This window comes from Mustela nivalis (assembly GCF_964662115.1).
Source record: "Mustela nivalis genome assembly, chromosome: 4".
In the NCBI taxonomy this organism is placed as follows: Eukaryota; Metazoa; Chordata; class Mammalia; order Carnivora; family Mustelidae; genus Mustela; species Mustela nivalis.
The window spans coordinates 133,266,254-133,289,764 of NC_139023.1; the positions used below are offsets into that span (position 1 = coordinate 133,266,254).

At 38.3% G+C, this 23,511-nt stretch overlaps 1 protein-coding gene across 2 annotated transcripts in view; it reads left to right on the forward strand.

The window, feature by feature from the left end:
* The window catches only part of KLHL2 (kelch like family member 2), a 111,633-nt gene that overhangs the window by 20,394 nt on the left and 67,728 nt on the right, over positions 1-23,511 (forward strand). The window contains exons 3-4 of one of the 2 annotated variants that reach the window (XM_082727243.1): positions 5,986-6,092; positions 15,906-16,027. In XM_082727243.1, the coding sequence (XP_082583369.1) occupies positions 5,986-6,092; positions 15,906-16,027 (229 nt within the window). Of the gene's footprint in view, positions 1-5,985; positions 6,093-15,905; positions 16,028-23,511 lie in introns of those variants that run through there. The other variant, XM_082727244.1, reaches the window with a different exon arrangement.

A 23,511-nucleotide genomic window follows, 5' to 3' on the forward strand; every position in this document is an offset into this window, starting at 1 on the left:
TTTTTTGTGCATTTTTTAAAAATATTTTATTTATTTATTAAAGAGAGAGTGAGAGCACGCAAGTAGGCAGAGCAGGCAGAGGGAGAAGCAGGCTTTCCACTGAGCTGGGAGCTCCACCTGGAGCTCTGTCCCAGGACCCTGGTGGGATCATGACCTGAGCCGAAGGTAGCCGCTTAATTGACTGAGCCACTCAGGCTCCCCTTAGGTGGTGGTTCTTGAGGATGGATGGAATCATTGAACATTTCAAAGTGTACGAATAATAGATAGCAGTGAAGTAGTTTACTGACCCAACTTGCTTCTTTTCCCTTTCTCTGTGTTGTTGAATACCTACCACACATGAGATAGTGTTCTGTTTCAAAGCTCACTTTCACTAGGCCCTCTTAAATCCGAAAATCAGAAGCTCTTACTCTGGCTTTTTTCTTTTAATTATTATAGCTAAGAGTATCTCATGATTTATTTTACCAATTAAAAATAAAACCTTTTAATGAGGAAGTCTCTTTGTATACATCTTACGTATTCTATCACATAAGCTTTTCATCACATGTTCAGAAACTGCTCTCTGTATTACTTTCCCCCTGAAATCCCTTATCTTCCGCATTTCTCTTTCTCTGTTCTCCCTTTCCCTACCAGCTTTCCTCTGTCCCTAATACCTTCTTTCACTTTATTTTTAATTACTTTTTCCATCTTCTCCTCTCAACTGTGACCAAGTGTTCTTGCAGGTCGTCAGCTCTGGAGATGTTACCTTCCCTTTTCTGAGGTGTTCGGTGATATGCTTTCCTCCTTCTTCCTGTGGCTCTGCTGTCTCGATTCTATTTGAAAAGAATAATATTCTCTATTCTGGGACCCTTAAGTAGTTTTAGGCAGTTTCTAAGTCACTGACTAGTAGTTTTCCCTAACTTTCCAAGTTGACTGTCACCACTTTCTGCTTTCTATTTGAAAATCCCAGCAGGTGCAAATCTGTTGAGGGGGTTGTGCTGTTTTCAGGACTTTTACTATGGTGGTGAATTTATTAAGCCCAGCATTTAGATTTTTCTCTGTACTTAACTGCCACAGAAATTTAAATTCCTATCAAAATCAAACCACCATGGTTTTAAGAAAAAGAAAGAAGACGGTGGTGACACTTGTCAGGGAGTTCTGTTGCTCTTCAAGATTATTGACATTATAGCTGCATTGTATCTCCCTTGTCTGTTGAATAAAATTGTCAGGTACAGGAGGTTTGGTTAAATATGACTAAGTCAGCAGTCATGAAGCCTTTCATGTTTAAACCAGCTCATCTCCCAACCCCACCTCCCTTCGTGTGGAGGACAGTATTCCATGATGCAGCCATGTCCCGAACAGCAACTCCACATCTGCCTCACCCTCTGGTTCCTGGCCAGTTTTTAATTTCCTTGGTTTCTTTCCTTCTTGCCTTGATTTCTGACCCCTTGTCTCATTTCTTTTTATGTCTTGCTATTATTTCTTTATTCTAACACCTGATGCTCTTTCAGAGATGACTGTGGGCACCTTCTTGGGCTCTAGTTTGTGGTTTGCCCATGGACTCTGGCTGGCAGGTCACCTCTCCAGCCTGCTGCTTCGGCTGTTCCTCTGATTCTACTCCATGTGGCAGGAGTGCCTCCAGGTTTTCCCTGGCATCCGAGGGAGGCAGATGGACAGATGCCATGTGATTGCCTCATGACCCCCACTTCCAGTAGAAAGTAAATACCTTTTTTTTTTTTAAAAGATTTTATTTATTTATTTGACAGAGATCACAAGTAGGCAGAGAGGCAGGCGGGGTGGGGCCGGGGAGGGGGTGCAGGCTCCCCGCTGAGCAGAGAGCCCCATGCAGGGCTCCATCCCAGGACCCTGAGATCATGACCTGAACTGAAGGCAGAGGCTTTAACCCACTGAGCCACCGAGGCACCCCAGTAGAAAGTAAATTCTTATTTCATGTTGACTACTCATTATTTTTGACCTCTTAGAGCTGGATGGCCTATTTTACTTTGAGAAAATAGATATACAGCAGTGATAGGTTTTTTCCAGTCTTAGGAATCAGTCACTTTGTATCAGTAAACTAGAGGATGTCTTGGTATGTTCGGGCATGTTTCATTAATTTTCAAAACAGTATTTTTCCTGAGAAAGACCAGTTTGCATGATGATATTTCATTTAGGAGATGGAGTGCCTTTCATTTTTCTGGGCAATTTGAGTTTTACCTAAGGCCTGTATAATGTTTGCTCTTCTCTACATTTGAGCTTAGAAGCTTTTGCAAAGCCTGTTAAGGTTGGGGTTGGCCTCTCCTGTGTGTTCCCAAACACCCCACACCTGCCACACCTTAAAAGTTATAAGTTCATTTTTGTAATTACCTGCTAGCTTGTGTGTTTCTTCCCAGTCGACTATCAACTCCTTGTTATTCATGGACGTGATCTTGCTGTTGTAAATGAGTGTAGTGTGTGCTTGCTTCGGCAATATGTCCAGTAAATGAGCATAGTGCTGGGTGCATAGTAGCCACTCCAAATATTTGACAAATGAATGAACACATGTGAATTTTGCTAAATAGCAACCTTATTTGTCTTGTTATTCAGGAAGACTTTCCCTTCTGCTGTTCATTCCCTCATTAGATTTCAGGTAATAGGAATATAAACTCAGAAACTTACCATGTAGACTTTGGGTATGTGCTGGTAAAGAAGTTGCTCTTTTTTTTATTGCCAGACTTTTCATTTGTAGCTCACTCCTTTCCCAGAAGTTATTCTGCTTCTTATGAAAATGCACATTTGGAAAGAGGTAAGAGCCAGACTCTTTTAGGCACACAAAGTGTGCCTGAAAGAAATTTGGCTGAAAGAAGTTTGGTCAGCTCTCTCTTGTCTTTGAGTGCTGTTTTAAAATATGGTATTGCTGGAAACAAAAAGATAAAAAAATGAAACACTAGAACTAAATATGTTATTGTTTTGGAATGTGACCCCTAGATTCTGTGTGACCCAGCCTAGGGTGCGGCTACATGCTAATTTGACAGTGTGTTTACTTTATTAGTTAACTAACATCAGCTAATAAGCTGGGAAGGCCAGGCTAATTACGTGACAACCAGCAGGTGTTATGCTAGATGCTTCAATCAATGAGTGATTGTAATTGAAGCTAAATATAATTATGTGATTTGGGGGTGTTCAAGTGTAATTCCACTTAAGTTCCATCTTGAAATTAGAGCACTAAGAAGGACTATTACTGACAGAAGGAAAATAGGTGTAAAGATGTACTTGAGTTGTGTCCAGATGCCCTGGTCATTATAGGAACACCTGGATGGCTGCATTCTTGAGAGGCTGTGTGCAACTCTGCTGACCTCACCCCCTCCCTCTCCTGCTCTTTGCTCGCTCTTCTCTCTCTCTGCTTTTCTTCTTCTGGGGGTCCCCATGGTTCTGTGCTGCTTCAGGTCTGTACCGCACACGCTTTTCTCTCTGTTAGGGAGTTCTCTTGTTCCATTTCCATCCTGCTGATGCGTACTTGTTTTTAGAACTCAGCTTCAGGTCAGTAGCTGAAGGAAGACTCTTCTGACCACTCCTCTGATTTAGATATTCCCACAGCACCTTTACAATGATGTTTTCCACTTGATCCTATAATTTTGGCATCATCAGTCCTTTCTGCTAGGCAACTTAAGGGCAGAGATGATCTTGCAGTGATTTGTTGAATTTGATTTTTCTAAATATTCTTGTAGAGGTAGTGATAAAAAACCCACTAAAATTAGGCCTTTTATAAATTAGATATAGAACTTTAAAAAATGTTTCTAGAATATAGTATGTCAACTAATAAATCGTGCTATTTGATTTATACTTTTTTTAAAAAAGATTTTATTTCTTTTTCAGAGATGGAGAGAGCATAAGCAGGGGGAGTGTCAGGCAGAGGGAGAGACAGGCTCACCACTGAGCAAGGAGCCCAATGTGGGACTCGATCCCAGGACTGCGAGATCATGACCTAAGCTGAAGGCAGATGCTTAGCTGACTGAGCCATCCAGGTGTCCCTGATTTATACTTTTTATTCCCTGTTTTATTCAGGTTTTACCAAGTCTTGAAATAGCACAGCTTTAGGTGGTTTTGTGCAGTGGTTAAAAGGCTTTGGAGCCAGACTCCATGGATTTGGATCCTGGCATTGCCAATAGTGGGGACTTAATGGCTGGTTGTTCATCTTTAACCTTGGCTTTCCCAGCTCTACATTTTGGGGGTAAAAAATCCTAATAATACCTACCTCATAAGGACTATGCTGGGGTCTAAATGAGATAATAAATGTAGGTAAAGCTGTTACCTAGCATTCTTCTAAAAACACCACTGGCTTTTCCCATGGTTACTCATGAACCCATGAAATTCATAGACTTGCAGATTGGTTTTATATCCTCCAAGCAGACAGTAGACTTTGTCAGTTTTCCACAGTGGAGGACTCACAAATGGGTAACCTTAGGCCACCTTTGATGACTCTAATGTGGGACCTGCCTGATGTCTCATAGAGCATTGTGAGCCATTACAGTGACACCCATGAGCCATAATTCAGTCTAAAGGGCATAGCAGACTCATCCGTAGGGAGGCCTGCAACACACTTATCACCACTGCTATGGGACTCCTTTTTCTTAGTTGCTCTTGGATTGGAGGGAAAATAGATCCCAGTAGGATCTCACACCAAAAACTTTTAGTGTGAGCGCCACAGAAACAAATTTATAAGCAGTGCGGAAAAATGGAAAACTTCGACTTGGTGAAGCTCATTGAAAATGTTGCTTGTGAGCTCCTAGAAAATTACAGAAGCAGACAGGCCACCCTTGTAGAAAATAGAATATTGGAGGAGGGGGGCCAAGTGTGACCTACGTGTGCTATACACATAAACTCAGTGCTTGGGTGTTTGAGGTATGGAAAGGACTACTTTTGGGCTCACCACACCTGTTTCAGTTATGACATGACTACTGGTAAGGTTGGTTTTAGACTTGGAGCCTCTTTCTTGTTCTGGAAGAAGCGTCAGCACCACTTTTTGCCAAAAAAATAATTCTGTGACATTCTCACTTAGCTGGAAAGGCTCATCTAGCAGCTTGTGTAGAATGTAAAAAGTGTTCATCACGTGGTTTTGAATGACTTAAAATGGATAATTCAGAATTGGAGGGATAATTATGTTTGCTGAATAATGGTTTGTTTTAAGGTAACAAAATGCTTTTTAATTTTGTATATGGTAATGTTTTTTTAGCCTTGAGGAATGAGATGGTTTGCTCTGGTAAAATGTTCTGATTAAGTTAAGCTTCAGATGTCTTATATGCCTTTTAAATAGCAGATGTAATTGAATTTAAGTTTACCTTTGCTTCATGATCAGCATCATTTTAAGTATCTTTTTTGTGTGTGTACTTTGACCCAATTTGGTTTTCTACATATGTTTTATTTTGTCATCATCTTAATGTCAGACTGCCGTCTGCCACTTCCGCTGATGTTGTTCTCAATTCAAACTACCTTCCCTTTTACAGTCCATTGATGGTTTGCTGCCAGTAATTTACTGTAGGTTGAGAAATCAGTAATCAAATTGCGAAAGATTTTTCTGTTAAACAAAGGCAAGATTCTAAGTGAGGGCCCAGCGCCTGCCGGGCATTTGTCATGACTGTTTCCTGTGCGCTTCATGTTTAGGAATTCTCTTTTAGAGGATGGCAGTTTTATTTATTTATTTTTAAAAAATACTTATTTATTTTAGAGAGGTAGAGAGTGCATGGATAGGCGGGATGGGTAGAGGGAGAGAGAATCTGAAGCAGGCTCTGTGCTGAGCGCAGAGCCCAAAGATGGGGTATCAATCCCAGGATCCTGAGATCAGGACCTGAGCTGAAATCAAGAGTGAGCTGCTTAACTGATGTGCTATCTGGGTGCCCCAGAGGATGGCACTTTTAAAAGTTAGCCTCAACTTCAGAAGAGTGGGCTTTTACTGTAATATATTTGCATAGGATGTTCAGTACATTTATTATTGGTATCATTAAAATTTTTTTTCTCTCTCTACTTTGTAAACAGTCAAAATTTGCTGTGTGATGTCACAATTGTGGCTGAAGACATGGAAATCTCTGCTCATAGAGTGGTGCTGGCTGCCTGTAGTCCTTACTTTCATGCCATGTTTACAGGTATGAAATGTCTTGTTATGGGTGTTTTTAAAATGTATCCAGATCTGGGCTTTTCTCTCAATATTTTCTTTTCTTATTAATATTTCACTGTTAGGAAATTCAGTATTGCAGTGGAAGTAAATGCTCTTGCTTTGTTTCAAATTCCTCTTCCTCGTTTTTTGTTTTTGTAATTATGTTGTGTTTATGTGTACATTGCATTCACATACTCAGAATTTTATGCTCAGTTTTCCCCTTTTATATTTATGTTTACACATATTGACTCAGTTTACTTTCCTGCTATTTATAACAACTTTTGGCACTTTGTTACTTTGGCAGAAGCAAAGTTTTTACTTTTTTACTGTTTACTTTTTACTGTTTATGTTTTTACTCTTTCCATTTTTTTTCAAGTGATTTTCACATATGCTTCACTTATTCTATATCATGAATAAAGAGATGTTTATTAAATGTCCTTTGACTTCGATACATAAAAAAATAGAGTGAACACTTAGGTAACTGCAAAAATACAGAGAATGATTTCAGTACTTCTGGAAAAAAGTAATTTATGCCTGCACAGTTGAAGTCCTTAACCTCATTTTTTTTTTTTTAATTTTATGTATTTGAGAGAGCGAGCCTATGAGCACATGAGCAGAGGGAGAGGGAGGAAGAAGCAGATTCCCTGCTGAGTGTGAGCTTGATGTGGGCTCAATCCCAGGACCCTGAGATCATAATCTGAGCCGAAGTCAGACATGTAACTGACTGAGCCACCCAGGTGCCCCCTTAACCTCATTCTTTAAAAAAAAACAAACAATAAAAACAATTAAATGTGTTACTGTACAAAGAAATGAAGTTACGTGTTCTAACAGTGAGCTTATAATCTTAGTATTGGTAGGACAAACAGAATACTTATAAAGACAAACATATTACACAAAAAAGCACAAATATAAAACCATTTATACTTTACAAGTCATGTGCTCGCTTCGGCAGCACATATACTATACTTTAGAAGTCATGAAGTATTTCTTGTGCTTAACATTTTTCTTAGATATTTTAAGAAATACAGAGCAGTGTAAGTGTGCTTCCTACTGCCCTGGTAATGATATGCACACTTTAAATATGCAGTAGTGTATGGAAGATCTGGGTGCCTAGGCAGTGATGCTGGTGGTAAGGGCTGTGATGGGCAGCACTGAGAGAAGGGGATCTGACATTTCCTAAAACCTGATAGGTTTAAAGGGTTCACACACATGAAGATGAATGTGGAAGGCCAGGTGAAAAGGATGGGCTTAGTGTTTTAGGAGTAGAGGAGAGTCTGGAGCCCCTCAGTATTCAGCCTGTTGCAGCCTTACTGTTCCTGAACAGTTAAATAATCAAGAATGTAGGAAGGATAGCAGAGGGGCTATGAGCCAAGTTGGAAGGGTGCCTTTAGCTGAGGCTGATTTGAAAAGTCAATACTGATGAAGTGAGACTAGTAAAATTTTTATGTCCTAGGGTTCATTTCAGTGTCGTGGTTCACATCTTATTTATTTCTCCTGCACAGCTTTCTCAACAGAGTCTCTAGGCTTATGAGAGGAGGGTTTTAGTTGGAATGTGTTGGCCTAGTTTAGGAATTCCCTAATATATAGTGTTGTCCCCTGTAAGTAGCATTCTCTCAGTTGACATTTCTATTGCTACTTCCTTGTTGGAAACTATGGGAAGCTCATGTCATCAATTTATGCTTCAGTTTCCCCATCTGAAGAAGGGGGATGATCATATTACCCATTTCCTAGGATTTTTGTAAAAATTAAATGCGATCATGTATGTGAATTTCTAAGCTATTTACTTGGCACATAGAAAATACACAATTAATTTTGGCTGTAATTATGGTTATTATTATTTTAATTGAAGAATAGCAGACACACAATGACCCATTAGTTTCAGGGTTACTACATAGTGGTTCAGCATCTCTATATGTTATGCTGTGCTCACCACAAAACTAGCTGCCATCTGCCACCATACAACAGTGTTATAATATCATTGATTATATTCCCTGTGCTGTACCTTTTAGCCCCATAACTTACTCACTCCCTAGCTCCCCTTTGCTCATTTTGCACATCCTACCACCCTATCTTCTCTGGTAACCACAAATTTGTTCTCTGTATCTGTTTCTGCTTGTTTGTTTGTTCTGTGTTTTCGGTTCTGTATATAAATAAAATCATGTGGTATATATTTTTCTCTAACTTATTTCATTAGCATGATACCTTCTAGGTCTATCCATGGTGGCTCAAATGCTAAGATCTCGTACTTTTTTACAGCTGAGTAGTATCTATTCATAGTAGATATGTACCAAATCCTTTTTCCATTCATCTATTGATGGCCATTTGGTTTGCTTTCATATCTTGGCTATTGTAAATAATGCTGCAGTAAACATAGGGGTTGTATATATTTTTTCAAAATTTTTTTTTTTTTTTTTTGGTAAATCCAAAATATATAAAGAACTTATACAACTTAACACCACAAAACCCTGAATAATTCAATTCAATTACACAATGGACAGGGGACCTAAATAGGCATTTTTCCAAAGAAGACCAGTGATGGGCAATAGACACTTGAAATGTTAATTAATCATCAAGGAAATGCAAATGATATCTGTCAGAGTTACTAGAATCAAAAAGACAAAAAAAGAACAAGTATTAAAGATATAGAGAAAACAGAGCTTTTTTTGGACTACTGATGGGAATGTAAGTTGGTACAGCCACTATGGAAAGCAGTATGGAAGTTCCTCAAAAAATTTAAAAATAAGCATCCCACATGATCCATTATTTTTCTTATGCTCTAAGTTTAGAGTAGAAGATTGAGGAAGAGTAGAAGATTGAGGAAGCCTTAGACTTGATTATTTTTCTTAAAGATTTTATTTATTTATTTGAGAAGGAGAGATAGAGATAGCCACAGAGAGCACAAGTGGGGAGGAGAGAGAGAAGTAGGCTCTCCACTGAGTAGAGAGCCCGATGAGGAGCTCCATCCCAGGACCCTGGGATCATGACCTGAGCTGCCAGTTTCTCCAACTAGACTACTTTTTGATGAATGTTTTATTTTTTACAGAGTTACAAAAAATATATTATGAACTTAAAACTGCAAAATCAAGGTTAATTTCCTTTCTCTTCAAAAGATAGCACTTAGAGTCTCCAGTCTCCCTCAACTTTGCATATCCAGAAACATGAATGCTGGATAGGGGTGGAGCATCTTATTATATCTTTGTTCTCCTTTTCTGTTTACTTTATGATCTAAACTATATTTTACTTTCCCTCTTTTTTTTTTTTTTTTTTTTGTCTAATGAGTCTCAATTCCTCATGTTTTAGCTGATATCCAATTTATGAATATGTGGGCTTTGCCTAATGATGGGAATGAGAGGCCCTGAAGATATTCTGATTCCATAAATATTCTTAGTTACTCAGTTAACTAGTAGGTGGGTACTTCTTGCAGTCCAATCTGCTTCTGAGGTTTTATCGTCTATATGTAGTCAAATTTCAGATGGCAGTGTACCAGGATAAGTGCAAAATAGGGATACTGTATTAATTTCTGACACATATAAAATACCTCAATTATGTTGTTTTTTCATAGCTTTTTTAAGGCATGTTTTACATATTATAAAATTTACCCATTTCAAGTGCAGTGGTCAGTGACTTTTAGTAAATGTATTGAGTGGTCATCACTGTAAATCAATTTTGGAATTTTTTTTAAAAGATTTTATTTATTTATTTATTTGTCAGAGAGAGAGAGGGAGAAAGCACACACAAACAGGGAAGCAGCAGGCAGAGGGGGAAGCGGGCTCTCTGTAGGACTCAATCTTAGAACCTGGGAATCATGACTTGGGCTGAAGTCAGACACTTAACCGATTGAGCCACCCAGGAGTCCCAGTTTTGGAACATTTTTATTCCCACATTAGTGATTTTGAATTCATCCATGTCATAATATGTATCATGAATTTTTTTTTTATTGCTAAATAAAAATTGTATGGATACACCACAATTTAAATGTCCAGTCACCTGTTGATGGATATTTGGGTTGTTTCCAGTTTTGGGCTGTTATGAATAATCCTGCTGTAAATATCCATGTGCAGTTGTTTGTGTGGACATTTAATTTTATTTCTCAAGGGAGTAGGTACATAGGAGTGGAATTGCTGGTCCTATGGTAAATTTCTGTTTAACTTAAAAAATACTGCTATGCTGTTTATATTCCTACCATTAATGTATGGGAGTTTCCACTTCTCCACATCTTTGTCAACACTTGTTGCTTCTTTTTTTTTTTTTTTTTTTTAATTTGTAGTCATTCTGTTGGGTGTAAAATGGCATCTCTTGCAGTTTTAATCTGTACTTCCCTAATGAGTGATGATGTTGAGCTTCTATCTTTTCATATGCTTACTAGGCTTGACTTTTATGGTTCTTTAGCAATAGATGCTAGTCACCTTTCTGGCAATCTTTGTACATTTTCTACTTTTGAATTCACTGAATAAGTACATCCTTTGTCAGAGATTAGGTAAGAAAGATAAGGAGATTTGGTCTAGGTGGTTTATAATATGCACATACATTTATTTATGTTTTGCTAGAATATGAGTCCATTATTTCTTTTTCATCTTTCTTTCTTTCTTTCTTTCTTTCTTTGGCCTGAGGCCCTGTTTACTTTATTTTTAAAAAAATAGTGAAACCAACCAACCAGTAGACCTTTACATGCTTCCATTGCATCATATGTTATATATATTTATTTTTTTCCTGCTTCGTGGATAATCAGAAGTGTTTGCAATGGCACAGGGCATTACCTACTCTTGTTTTCCTGTGACTGCCTGTCAGGAAATGGGGAATATGCACATGTTCTTTATTGGCTCTTGTTTTTAATCTCCCATAAATTGTAGGGGAATTTTTCATTCAAATTATAGCACCTAAAAAAGTATTCTGTTACTCATTGTACTTCCAAGAATATGGGTAGAGAAGGGAGGTGAAAAGTAATTCTGTGATATACTCACAAGTTTTTACTCTGTGAAGTATGGGCCTATTTAGAGCAAGGCCAGGTGGTTTAACTGTTATTTGAGAAAGCATGTATCAGATAAGAGTTCTTGTGCTGCTAGGTTACTTGTTACAAATGTGGCATTTAAAATGCTATTTCTCTTACACAGATACATTTGCGGCTTATTTAGTGCCATAGGCTAAAATATCTGACATCAAGTGGGAAATAATGAATTTCTATTTTTATTCTTTGTTTTTTGATGATTTCTTTTGTCATATTGAACATGATTCAGTAAGTTAGAATAGGAAAAGGTAGATTATCATTTGCATAATTAAGAAGTGAGATTTTTAAAAAGGTGTTTGGTTATAATTGTCTAAGATTCATGCTTTCACTCATCAAAAAATATTTATTGAGCATTTTTTGTGTGCTAGATCTAGGTGTGGGGACTTTAGAGATGAATAAGGTAGATAAGTCCCTGTTCTCATGATTCTTCTTAGCAGGGGAGGAAAGGTTAGAGAGTAGATGCAAAGAAAAGATCATTTCTGATATCACTGACTGCTGTGAAGAAAATCAAATAGGGTGTTGTGCATAAAGAGCCTAAATTAGGATGCTTTAGTCTACTCATGACACTTAAACTGGTTTAAATAGTAAGGAAATGTATTCTCTCATAACTGGGAAATAGGCTGGACACCAGGCTTGGTCAGATCTGCAGCTCGAGAATTTCATCAGGGATCTGCTTCCTTCTCTCTCTGCCCTGCTGTTTGCAGTGAAAATGTTATCCCAAGGTTGCTTCCCCTTGTGAATGACAAGATGCCTATCGAGTGGACCCAGCATCTCAAGGAAGGAGAGGGAGGACATGCTTTTTCTTTTTTTCTCTCTTTAAGGTCTAGCAGACCTTTTCCAGAAGTTACTCAGACTAGACCAAAACTGGCAGGGAATGCGGCTACAGTGTTTGCCTCAGATTAGTGGTAGGATTGGGGAATTATGTACCATGACCATCTTAGAGAATGGCTGGCAGGGACATCTGGGTCAGCTTTCTGGAATGAAAATACCTGTGTGTCAGTAGCTTCTTTGTGACCCAGGACTAATGACAAACAAAGGGACAATAATGATTAGATTACAAATGAATCTGAAGAGTAATGGAGTAAAATTTATGTATTACATGTAGCTGTAAATTTGCCATTCACTTTTTAGAATTTCAGCACAGTAAAAGATACTGCATTATACTTTTATATTTTTCTCAGATATTTTTATGCTGAACAGTATTGGAAATTAGAATGATAGGATTTTTGCATTGAAATGGATCTTAGAGTTTGCTGTCCTAACCTATTTACTTTTTAGAACTTTAGAGTGCATAAATAAAGTTACCAGTTTTTGCTGGGTTTCAGGAGCCTTGATTAAAGGTCTTTGTGATGGGAATGCTTCTATCCACAAATATGTCCGTAAACTTTTATAATTGGAAGGACTTTGTTTTTTACTCAAAAAAGGTAGAGATGGTGCAGTGTTCCCTAGTGAAGTACTTAGCTTGCCCTAGAATGTATAGTGGATGTTCAGTGAATTTGACTAAAATCCTTCATAGCTAGAAACCCATGTTCAAGATTAATTCACGTGTTAATTTTGTTGAGTAAAGATGCTACATTTTAAATTGGCACATGTTTCACTTTTTATTCTTCTAGTCATTCCTTTACCCATCCAGAATCCTTTACCTATCTATAATAGGTCAGGCATTATGGGATATAGAGATAAGATGAAAAAGACATCTTGCTCTCAGGGAGCTCAAGAATCCAGGTAGGGAGAGCTAAGTACCATTAGAACAGAGTGGATTTGCAGGAGGTACCCAGGTATACCCAGGGTAAGAGCCTAACCCAGCTTTGGGCCACCAGTAGGTAACTCTACATGGAGAGAGGGTCTAGCCGACTCCTGAAGAATGGGGATTAGCCTGGGGAATGAGAGTGTGGGGAGACAAAGAGGACAAAGCTGATAAAGGCATCAAAGCAGGATATCGTTCACTGCATGTGGAAAACTACGGGGAGTTTCTTCTGGATATATTTTAAGGCTAGAAGTGGAAGAGAGAGGAAGCTGGATAGTGAAGCAGGATAGATATGGAAGGATCACATGTGCCTGCACTAGGAGCAGCTGAAAGCTTTTGAGTACCATGGTCAGATCTGTAGAGTTGCCCTAGGGGTAAGGAAAGAATTAGGAGGTTGCTGTGCTAGTGTTGGCAAGATGTGGTAGGACTCCAGTGACCTAGTGGCGGAAGGGATGCAGAGGAGAGGGGGCATTGATTTGAGGTCTCTCTGAGATTCATTCTGAAAATTTTAGTGAATGATGGGATTTATTTATTTGTGTGAGAGAAAGAGAGCGCACAGCAGAGGGAGAGGCAGGCTCCGTGCTGAGCAAGGAGCCCGATGTGGGGGACCCTTGGATCATGACCTGAGCCGAAGGCAGATGTATAATCGACTGAGCCATGCAGGCATCCCTATAACTCTCTTTAGTATGTGTTTTGATTCTTAGTATTACTGGCATTCTCAAACTATTAGTGCAATCTGTGGCAAGCTATTTGTTACTGTTTTTGTAGATTAACATGAAACATAAAGATTATAACATTTTTAAAGCAACATATAATAAGTTGAATTTGTTGAAAGCAGATACAGTTTTCTGGGGAAAGAATTCATTAAAAAGGACACATATGGAATATATGAATTAGCAAAGTACGTCTTATAGTAATATCTTAAAAACTAGGATATTAAAAACTGCTTGTCATAGGACGGATTTCTCACTCAAATATATAAGTTAAAGTCAGACTTTTTTTTTTTTTTTAAGTTTTATTTATTTATTTGACAGAGAGGGAGCACAAGCAAGGGGAATGTGAGAGGGAAAAGCAGGCTTCCCACTGAGCAGGGAGCCTGATGTGGGGCTCCATCCCAGGACCCTGGATCATGCCCTGAGCGGAAGTTAGATGCTTAACCAACTTAACCAGGCCCCCCAAAGTCACACTTGTTTTTGTCTAAACTAGGTCATGAGTAAGTCCTGAGGGCTGAATTCACTCCTTGCGAACTGAGTATGTGGCTTTATACTTGTGTGGCCCCAGGCCCTGCAAGGCTTTATACATTGCCATAGCCCTATAGGTGAATTAGATGTGGCCTTTGTCTAAAGTCCAAGTCCACAGTCCCAACTGTCTTCACGTTAGACACAAAAGAACTTTGAGATGATACAAATTCCATCTGTCTACAAGATCCGGAGAGAGAGTAGGATAGGTGTTGTGCCTTATATGCAAATGAAGAATTATATTTCTGTATTTCTCAACCTTTCTTTTTTCCTCTCTGTTTTTAAAGGGGAAAAAAACAGGCTGAGGCAACACACACATAAGCCAGTCCCTTGTGTTCCTACTGTATAGGCGTATATACCTCTTCCTCATTAACTGTCTTCCCTTGTAATACTGGTAGATGTCCCCCCACCCCATCTCACCCCTATGCCCCTCCCTGGGAGGTGGCAGGATACTTTTGAGATATTTTAGCTCTTAGGGGAACAGCTTCTTTCTGAGATCTTGTCAGAAATAATCTCTAGGGAAGTATGCAGTTAAATGTACATCACTATTATTATTTCTCTCCTCCCAGGGTTTATGTTTACAAAGAATTTGGTGTAATTATGGATTCCCATAGGCTTTTCTGATAGCTTATGGTCGCTGGCAGTGTACCATGGCTAAAAAAAGAAATGAACTTTCAAGAAATCCTGAGGATGTTATCTTGTTTTTCTGACAGATGTTGGATTTAAGTAAAGGTGAGGGGTGGCAGCATCGCTTTTAATGCTGCTGCTTTTATCTTTGTAACCTAATGGAACCAAACTCTTGTGCCAGGTGTCTCATGCACTCAACATAATTTATTAGACTGCCCTCATCATTTTAAATGGAAATTTTCTTTCCTCAGCATTCGACACTTTATATTTCCCTATGTCTTGGGTCATTTTATGTTTTCCGTACATGTGTGGTCAAACCTGCTGCTTTCTCTCCCTAAGTTCCCTTCTCTTTTCTGCTTCCCTGTTTATTTCCACAAGAAGGATCTTATTTTTGATCCTTGAATGTTCCATTAGTTCAGTGAGTAAAGGAGAGAGGTCTTACAGCACTTTTTCGCAGGCACTGAGATAGAAGAACAGCTGGCTTTAGTAAGAAGGGCTGGGCTGGTATGGAAGTGACTTAGGTTTGTGGATAAAGTTACCACAGGTGACAAAGAGGAACAGAACATGGGCTAGAAGATCTCTGTAAGAAGTCCCTTGTCATTGACTAGCCCTTTTGTGATCCCTCTTTTGTCTTGCATTCCTTCAGTGGTTTCTGTAGTTTGTGTCCTAAATGTTTTCTGCATGAGGGTCATGTTGTCCCTGAGGACAAAACCTCTGTGTTCACTGCAGGTCACTCATGCACATGGCAGCCACTGCTGTGCTTGTTGAATGAGTGCTGCTGACCAAGTGAGTCCTTTTTAGCAAGTGCTCATTGCTATTAGCCAAAAGGGGTGACATGGTGACTCTTCTAGTCATGAGTAGAAATCCAAAAAGAAAACTGCCTACAAGCATGGACCAAAAAAAAAAAAAACCATGGACAGAAGCATATACTGAACTTAATAATGCCATAGGTATTATAGTTGGGCATGTGGCATGGTCACTGCTTTGATGTGATTTTCAGGTACAAGTGGGTGACAAGTACATTTTCTGGTTTTGGGGGAGGTAATGGAATGTTCTAGGCCTGCAAAAAGTGGCTGCTTGTGTTGCTTATGAAATACAGCGAGTGGCAAGAAAATGGCATTGGTATTTTCTTTTCTCTACAGCAGTGGCTTGCTGTAGCGTCACTCTTCCTTGTTTGTGTTTTAGGTGAAATGAGTGAGAGCCGAGCAAAGAGAGTTCGAATAAAAGAGGTAGATGGCTGGACCCTGAGAATGCTGATCGATTATGTTTACACTGCAGAAATTCAGGTTACAGAAGAAAATGTACAGGTGAGAGTAAACCCCTCATACCATTTAGCTCTTTGTACATGCCATTTTTTTTTTTTTTTAAATCAAAAGAGCATACCTGCACCGCAGGATACTTTTTGTACTAAAGTAATGGAATTCATTGTTAAAACTGAATTTCTAAGGAATATTTGGAATGATTACATCTTTCTAATGATGTTTCTGATTTCAGTATCTTTTATATTTGAATCTTTGAAGTTTGAATCTGTCAGTTCTCTGAATGACATTTGTTTGTGAAAACGCTGTCATACTCATAACTACTGATTGATGTTGCCCACATTTCTCTATTCCCTTGAGGTTAAAATCTACAAAGGGTGTTTTTGACTATTAACAGTCTTTACTTCTTTTACTATTATAGCATCTTCTGTAATTCTAGAATTTAGATAAAATTTAGCCTTGCATTTTCTTACTTTCTTTAAAGAACGCATGTTTTATATATATAATGTAAAGGAATAATATAGATATATATATAGTATATAGTATGTAGTGTAGAAGGTGAAAGTGCCTCTTTTAAATTATCTTTTCAGACCATTTTCTATGCAATTATGTATACTCATGTACTCACCCATGCACAGTTTTCCTGATATAGATACATTTTTGCTATGCCTGTTTCTCTGAAACTTGCTTTTTTCACTGTACAAAGTATCTTGAAGTTCTTTACACATCAATATATGTGGGCCCAGCCCCTTCTTTTGACTGGCATCCCATATGTTAATCAGTATATATAATTTTTCCACTTTTATAAAGATACTGCAGTGAATGAACATTTTTATATTTCCATCCAAAACTAATGGAATAGATTTCTCAAATGTAATTGGTGGATCAAAGGGTACATGCATGTTTTAATTTTTGATAGGTATGCCAAATTGCCAACTGAAAATTTGTATTTATACTCCTTCCAACAGGTAAACTGTGTTTTGAGGACAACAAAAAGAATTAGGACTAACTTCTTAATAAATAATCTCTGAATTATACTTGCTCAGATAGGAAAGTGTGGGCTCAATATTTTGTCTCTTGTAATTAGTTGAAATATGATACAAAATTTTTGAGTTTGGAGACTGAAATCTTTGGACATTAACTTAAGACATGCTGTTATTAAATCTGAGATACTGGCAGTGGTGAAGCCTTCTGATGATCTTACCCAGGTGGCCTTATTTGCCTTTACTTGGAAATCCAGTTCATGAGGTAAAGCATGTGAAACAACCTTGGTTGGTACTAAAGTTGTGTATAAAGGTGTGAATCAACTGCTGTGTGAACTTTTTTTTTTTTTTTTTTTTAACCTGGAGAGTGTTTGGTACATGTCATGAGGGAGAATAGTACCAGCATATCATTGCAATCTGATTTTTTCTGTATAGTTATGCTAGTTTCTGGGTTTTGGCTTATCGTTTTGAAAGAGACATTATCTTGGTTTTCTTCTTGCTCCTTTTTAAAAATTCATTTGAGTTCATGGGCCTCATTGTGCCCTGTATCTGACCTTCAACGAATGAATTGCTGATTGTCATAATATGTGACATGAGGGAAATTTGCAAAAGATGATTTAGGCCTAAGAGAATAGACTGTGTGAATTCAGTCCTCAATGCTGTTTGCAGTAGTTCTTGCGGTGGAGACATTGGCCTATGGGGAACTGGGAAAACGCCTCTCATGTTTCTTTTAATAACTGTCACGTTCTAGTCCTGAAATATTAGTCATCATAGTCTTTCAGAAAACCTCTTGCCATGCTGATTTGCCTTTTGTGTATATGTTCAGCTCCTACAGGAATACATTCAGAGTTGTATTTGGCAGACTTACTAAATGCTTAATATTCATGTAGTTTTTATTTTTGGGGGGGACGATGGGGGAAGAGAGCATAGAGATACCTTGCTATGCAAAGCCTCATTTATATTCCATTGAAAAATACTTCTTTTAGGAAAGGCAGTTTAGAATAAAATTGATTAAAATAAGTTGCCCTTTCTGTAACAAGTATTTTTCAGTGAAATACATAGTAAGGGTTTACCTATGAAGATACGCCAAACTGCTCTCTCTTCTGTTTTGTGTATCTTCGTGTACACTTTGTTAGATCTTTCTTATAAGCACTGTTCACCTTAGGGAAGGGAGTGGTATGGTGGAGGTATGTGGTGTACTTGTTAAAGTCAAGCTGAAATTTTAAATGGCCCCAACTGGGAACCTGGCTCTGGGTAGATCTGTTTTGAGAGAATTGACAGTGGGGCTAGAACTTTCTGTAGTTCAGAAGTTTGTTGTTGTAGCTATATTTTCTTAATTAGACCTAGAATCAAATGTCAGGTGACCTCTCTTTTAGTAAGTTTCTGTTTTAGTAATAATAAAATATGATTTTAGGATAGCAGATGTCTTAGTGTTTTACTTTGGGATTGCATGTTTTGATGTAGAATCATGGTGCCATAGAATGTTGAGGTCCAGCTGTCTTGGTCAGTTGGTGCCAGAACAGGACCATAATCCTGCTTTTCCTGATTCCTACTTTAGGGCCTCTTCTGTGATACCATATAGTCTCCTATTACACAAATTAAAAAATTAGATATAATAGTCATTTGAAGTGAAGGTTGAACTTTGAGTCAGAATGAGGGAATGAATTAATTTGAAACATTAACTCCAGAAAAGGAATAATTATTACTGTGTTATGTAAGTAATGGGACTTTAATTTTTGGCTCTTTAGGGTTTCCCTGATTTCTTTTTCTTTCTTTCTTTCTTTCTTTCTTTTTTTTTTTTTTTATGTTGCTGTTTTTTATTTTAAGTTTTTAAACTTTGGTTTTGAGATTAGGTATTTGCTTTTATTTATGGCAAGATTGGGGAGTAATTTGAGCCGAATGAATTTCTTTGTGTATTTTTTTTTAAAGGAGAAATAAAAGGAGAATATACATCTTACTACAATCATTTAATTCAGCTTGTTGTTGCTATTGAGTAATTTAACTTGTTTCTAGAATTTCCGTTCAAATTTTATAAACATTCTATATCTGGGAACAGAGAAAATAAAGTCAAAGGCTGTTATAAGATAAGTTTTTAAACTTGGGGGCATCATGGAGCCCCCGAGTGGCTCTTTCAGTTAAGCATCTGACTCTTGGTTTCAGCTCAGGTCATGACCTCAGGGTTGAGATCTAGCCCCACATTGAGCTCCACATTGGGTGTGGAGCTTGCTTAAGATTCTCTCTCCCTCTTCCTCCCCCGCCATTCACTCGTGCTCTCTTAAAAAATACACACATACACAAACACAAAAACTGTTTAAATTGGGGCATCATGAATTCTTTGAGAATGATGAAAAACTATGGATCCTCTCCCAAGCAAAGTGCACCTAGTCGTTTATGCACACAGTTTCGCATATACTTGTAGAGAATTCGTGTACTTTGTCTCTCCCCGCCACTCTCCCACTGTTAAGAATACTTAGCTTTATATGTATATGTGTGTATATGCGTATGTATGAAGGGATTTTACATGAGTTTATTTTCAGCTATGTGCTAGGCATTTTACATATGTCTCATTTGATATTCACCACCTTATTAGATAGGTATTACTCCCATTTTGCAATTAAGGAAGCTCAAGAAGGCTAAGTAATTAGCTCAGTATCACACAGCAGCTGTTAAGTTGTCATTAACTAGTGCTGCTTAAAAAGAAAGTTTATAAATTTGAAAATTAAAATACCTTTATAACCAAAAATATTTTTTTTATTATCTAAAAATTATTGGAGGTTTAACTCTTCTTCTTTTATCAATCAACATTTTTGAAGAAGCCTAAAGCAACTTGAGTTTTTTAAAACATTTACTTCATTGCTAAATTTGTGGTTTTGTTACATACATTTTGACTTCTCAGCTTTTGGGTATTTGTTTTGGCTTGCTAAAAGTAGCTAAGAGTTTTGTTCACTTGATGTAAGTGTGAAAAACAAAGGTAAAAATCTTAATAGATAGTGCAATGTAAGTAAATACTCTCATTTCCAAATTAATATTATGAGTGTTCATCAAGGGGGCACGTGGGTGGCTCAGTGGGTTAAAGCCTCTGCCTTTGGCTCAGGTCATGATCCCAGGGTCCTGGAATCGAGCCCCACATCGAGCCCTGCATCAGGTTCTCTGCTCAGCGGGGAGCCTGCTCCCCCCCCCCCACCTACCTCCACCCTGCCTGCCTCTCTGCCTACTTGTGATCTCTGTCAAATAAATAAATAAAATCTTAAAAATAAAAAATGAGTGTTCATCAAAAGTTCTGTCTACACTAGAACCTTTCTCATTTCAGAAGAATTTAAGAAGCATCTGATAATTGTGAATGGATAGGTTTTAAACAGTTCAGAAAATTTATATGTTGCATAAATTGAAATCATTTGGGAAAGGAAATCTCATCCTTTTAGAAAAGGAACAGAATTTAATTTCAAGAAAGTTAAAATTAATTTTTGGTAATAAACATACCAGAGTGTTTTACACAATCCCAATACAGTAGAAAATTCAACATAGTGTGTCCATTTTGTTGGAGGTGTAGGGCAAGTTGTTTTTGTTTGTTTCAGACCAGAAGTGCTAGCAATATATTGTATAATTGTATATATTGTTTTACCAGTGAGGCATTCCTAAAAAGAAGACAACAGAGAAAGGGGCATCTACAGTAGGAGACCTGTTGACATGGTTGACCAGTTAATCAACAAAAGGCTGTTAAAGTGAAGAAAGCATCAAATAAGAATACATGTATACCCCCAACTATTTTATTTTAACCTATAACTTGCAATTGTACAATTATATGCCAGTCTTTTGTGGTAAAACTAGTATGGTTGGAGAGCCATATTCTTTTTTGCACATGTGACATCATAATGATAGATCAACCCTAATTTTCTAATTTTTAAAAAAGTGCATCAAAGGGACGCCTGGGTGGCTCAGTTGGTTAAGCAGCTGCCTTCGGCTCGGGTCATGATCCCAGGGTTCTGGGATCGAGTCCCACATCAGGCTCCTTGCTTGGCAGGGAGCCTGCTTCTCCCTCTGCCTCTGCCTGCCTCTTTGTCTGCCTGTGCTCACTTGCTCTCTCTCCCTCTGTCTCTTACAAATAAATAAATAAAATCTTTAAAAAAAAAAAAAAAGTGCATCAAGAACTGAGACATGAGTCCCGTATCCGGCCCTCTGCTCGGCGGGGAGCCTGCTTCTGCCTGCCTCCATGCCTGCCTCTCTGCCTGCCTCTCTGCCTACTTGTGATCACTCTGTCAAATAAATAAATAAAATCTTAAAAAAAAAAAAAACCTGAGACATTTGAAAAGAAATCTCAGTGCAAAGTCATTTTTGAATTACACAATTTCTCTTTCCTTCCCCATGTGTAATTTATGAAGCTTTTTTTTTTTTTTGTAGTAACACATTGTTCAAGTAATTCTAAAGCAATCAACTTAGTTTTCATAGAAATAGCTCTCTTTTTACACTTATATCTCACTGGATTATATATGTTTATTTAAATTATGTAATTTCACTAACAAGTGCCAGTGTCATAAACAGATTTGGGAGTGAAACCAAAATGTATGTGTTGGTAAAATGCAGCCCAGCTGGATAGGCAGAAGTGTGCAGGCATATTAGAGAGTACAGGGGGCATGGGAAAGTTGATTAGTCAGGTGGGCAGGTGAAACAGAGGTTGGTAAGCCAGTGCTTTTGCAGTGTGTATTTCTGCATTGTGTAGATAAACACCGAAATGAGATTCCTATTAGATGGGTATTTATTTTCCAATGGATATCAAAGACACCCTGTCAGTTAAGTAGACTAAGTCTTCTGCTAAGTCTCCAGTCCTGTGTTTGGTTCTGATGCTTGGTCCAAAAATGAACAAAGAACAAAACCTAGTAAATATACTATAGATGTTGGCAGTGCTATTGAAATACCTTGGCATTTTGTCCAAAGTTCTTAACTTCTCTGAGCTTTATTTTCTTGCCTGAAAGAGGGGAATAAATTCTGTTCTTTCATATATAGGAACTTGTGAAACATCATTCATTAGATAATTGGTTTATGTATAGGTGAGATATGCTGGGTCCTAACTAAAAGCATAATTGGGATTGAGGCTTGGGCCAGAAATGAATGGGATTAAGAATAGGGGCACCAATCTGGGAGAGCAAGCAATAAGTATTTTTAAATTTATTTTTAATTTTCATTTATTTATTTTTAAGAGATTTTAGTTATTTATGTGACAGGGAACATAAGCAGGGGGAGTGGGAGATGTAGAGGGAGAAGCAGGCATCCCGCTGAGCAGGGAGCCCAATGCAGGGCTTGATCCCAATGCAGGACTTGATCCCAGGACCCTAGGATCATGACCTGAGCTGAAGGCAGAGGCTTAACCTACTGAGCCACCCAGGCACCCCAGTAAATTTTTTTTTTAATTGAGGGCAGCATGTAATCTGAATGAAAGTGCTCCAGGACGAGTGACAGATTCAGGTGTGAATGAGGTGCTCAGGAGGCATGGCAGCAGGAAGTCTCATGGTGGTGGTGCTGGTGATATGGTACCTGCTGTTAGGCTAATGGCAGTATCTTTGATCCAGGAAGAGCTGCCCTGAGTGAACAGTGAGTCAAGTTGATAGCCCCAAGCTCACTTGTCAGGAAAAAGACTTGGTAAACTCTAGGCAATTGTAATACCATAGCTTTGTAAAGTTGGGATTGTGGACGGTAAATCCAGGATCTAAGGCCATGTTCAGTTGGATAGGGCTTTTGGCTCACAGTGTGGGTTGGTAAGCATAAGGATGCTTTAGGGAGCACACCACATTTAAGGCAGCAGGATTAATGACAGACTAGAAACACTGGTTGGGCGCCCAATAAACATAGTCTTGGTCAGATTAGTTTAGGACTGAGTTGGACTGAACTTGAAGATATAAGGCTTTTAACATTTTCAGCTGAATGAGGATAGATCAGGTAAGAATTAATAACCATTTCACTGCTTCTTTATACATGGCTTGCTCTTTCCCTTTCTTACTTCTAAAGATACTGAGCTTGCCCATTTTTCCATTTCCAGTGTTGATCCTTATGAATTCCAGTTCTCAGTGGTAGGGTAGTTCAGTAAAAAATTATCGAGCATCTGTTTTATCTACATCTGTTTTATGCTGGGTAGTGTTCCAGCTATTGGTGATGCAATATCAAGATGGATAGACAAGGCCCTTGTCCTAAGAGTCTTTACAGCCTGTTGCTCTACAGGGTAATAGGTGTTTCTAGTGACTGGATAGATGTGTACATTATCCAGTGTACACTATCCAATGTGCATCATTTTCAGGACCTAGGTCTTCCAATCAGAGGATTGTTTGGTGAGCATGAAATCTTAGAGAAGGGAGCTTACTTCAGATGGATTAGGGAGGGCCCTCGTTGATTATCATTCTGCTGCAAAACACATCTCTAGTGACCAGGAAATTGATCAAGTGCCATCAGACCCAATGCCTCTCTCCCCTGCATGGTAGAAAAACTGACAAGTTATTTCTCTTTACATGACCCATTTCTGAACATTTTGTTAGCTGGTAGTTGTTGTTTCTACCTCTAGGC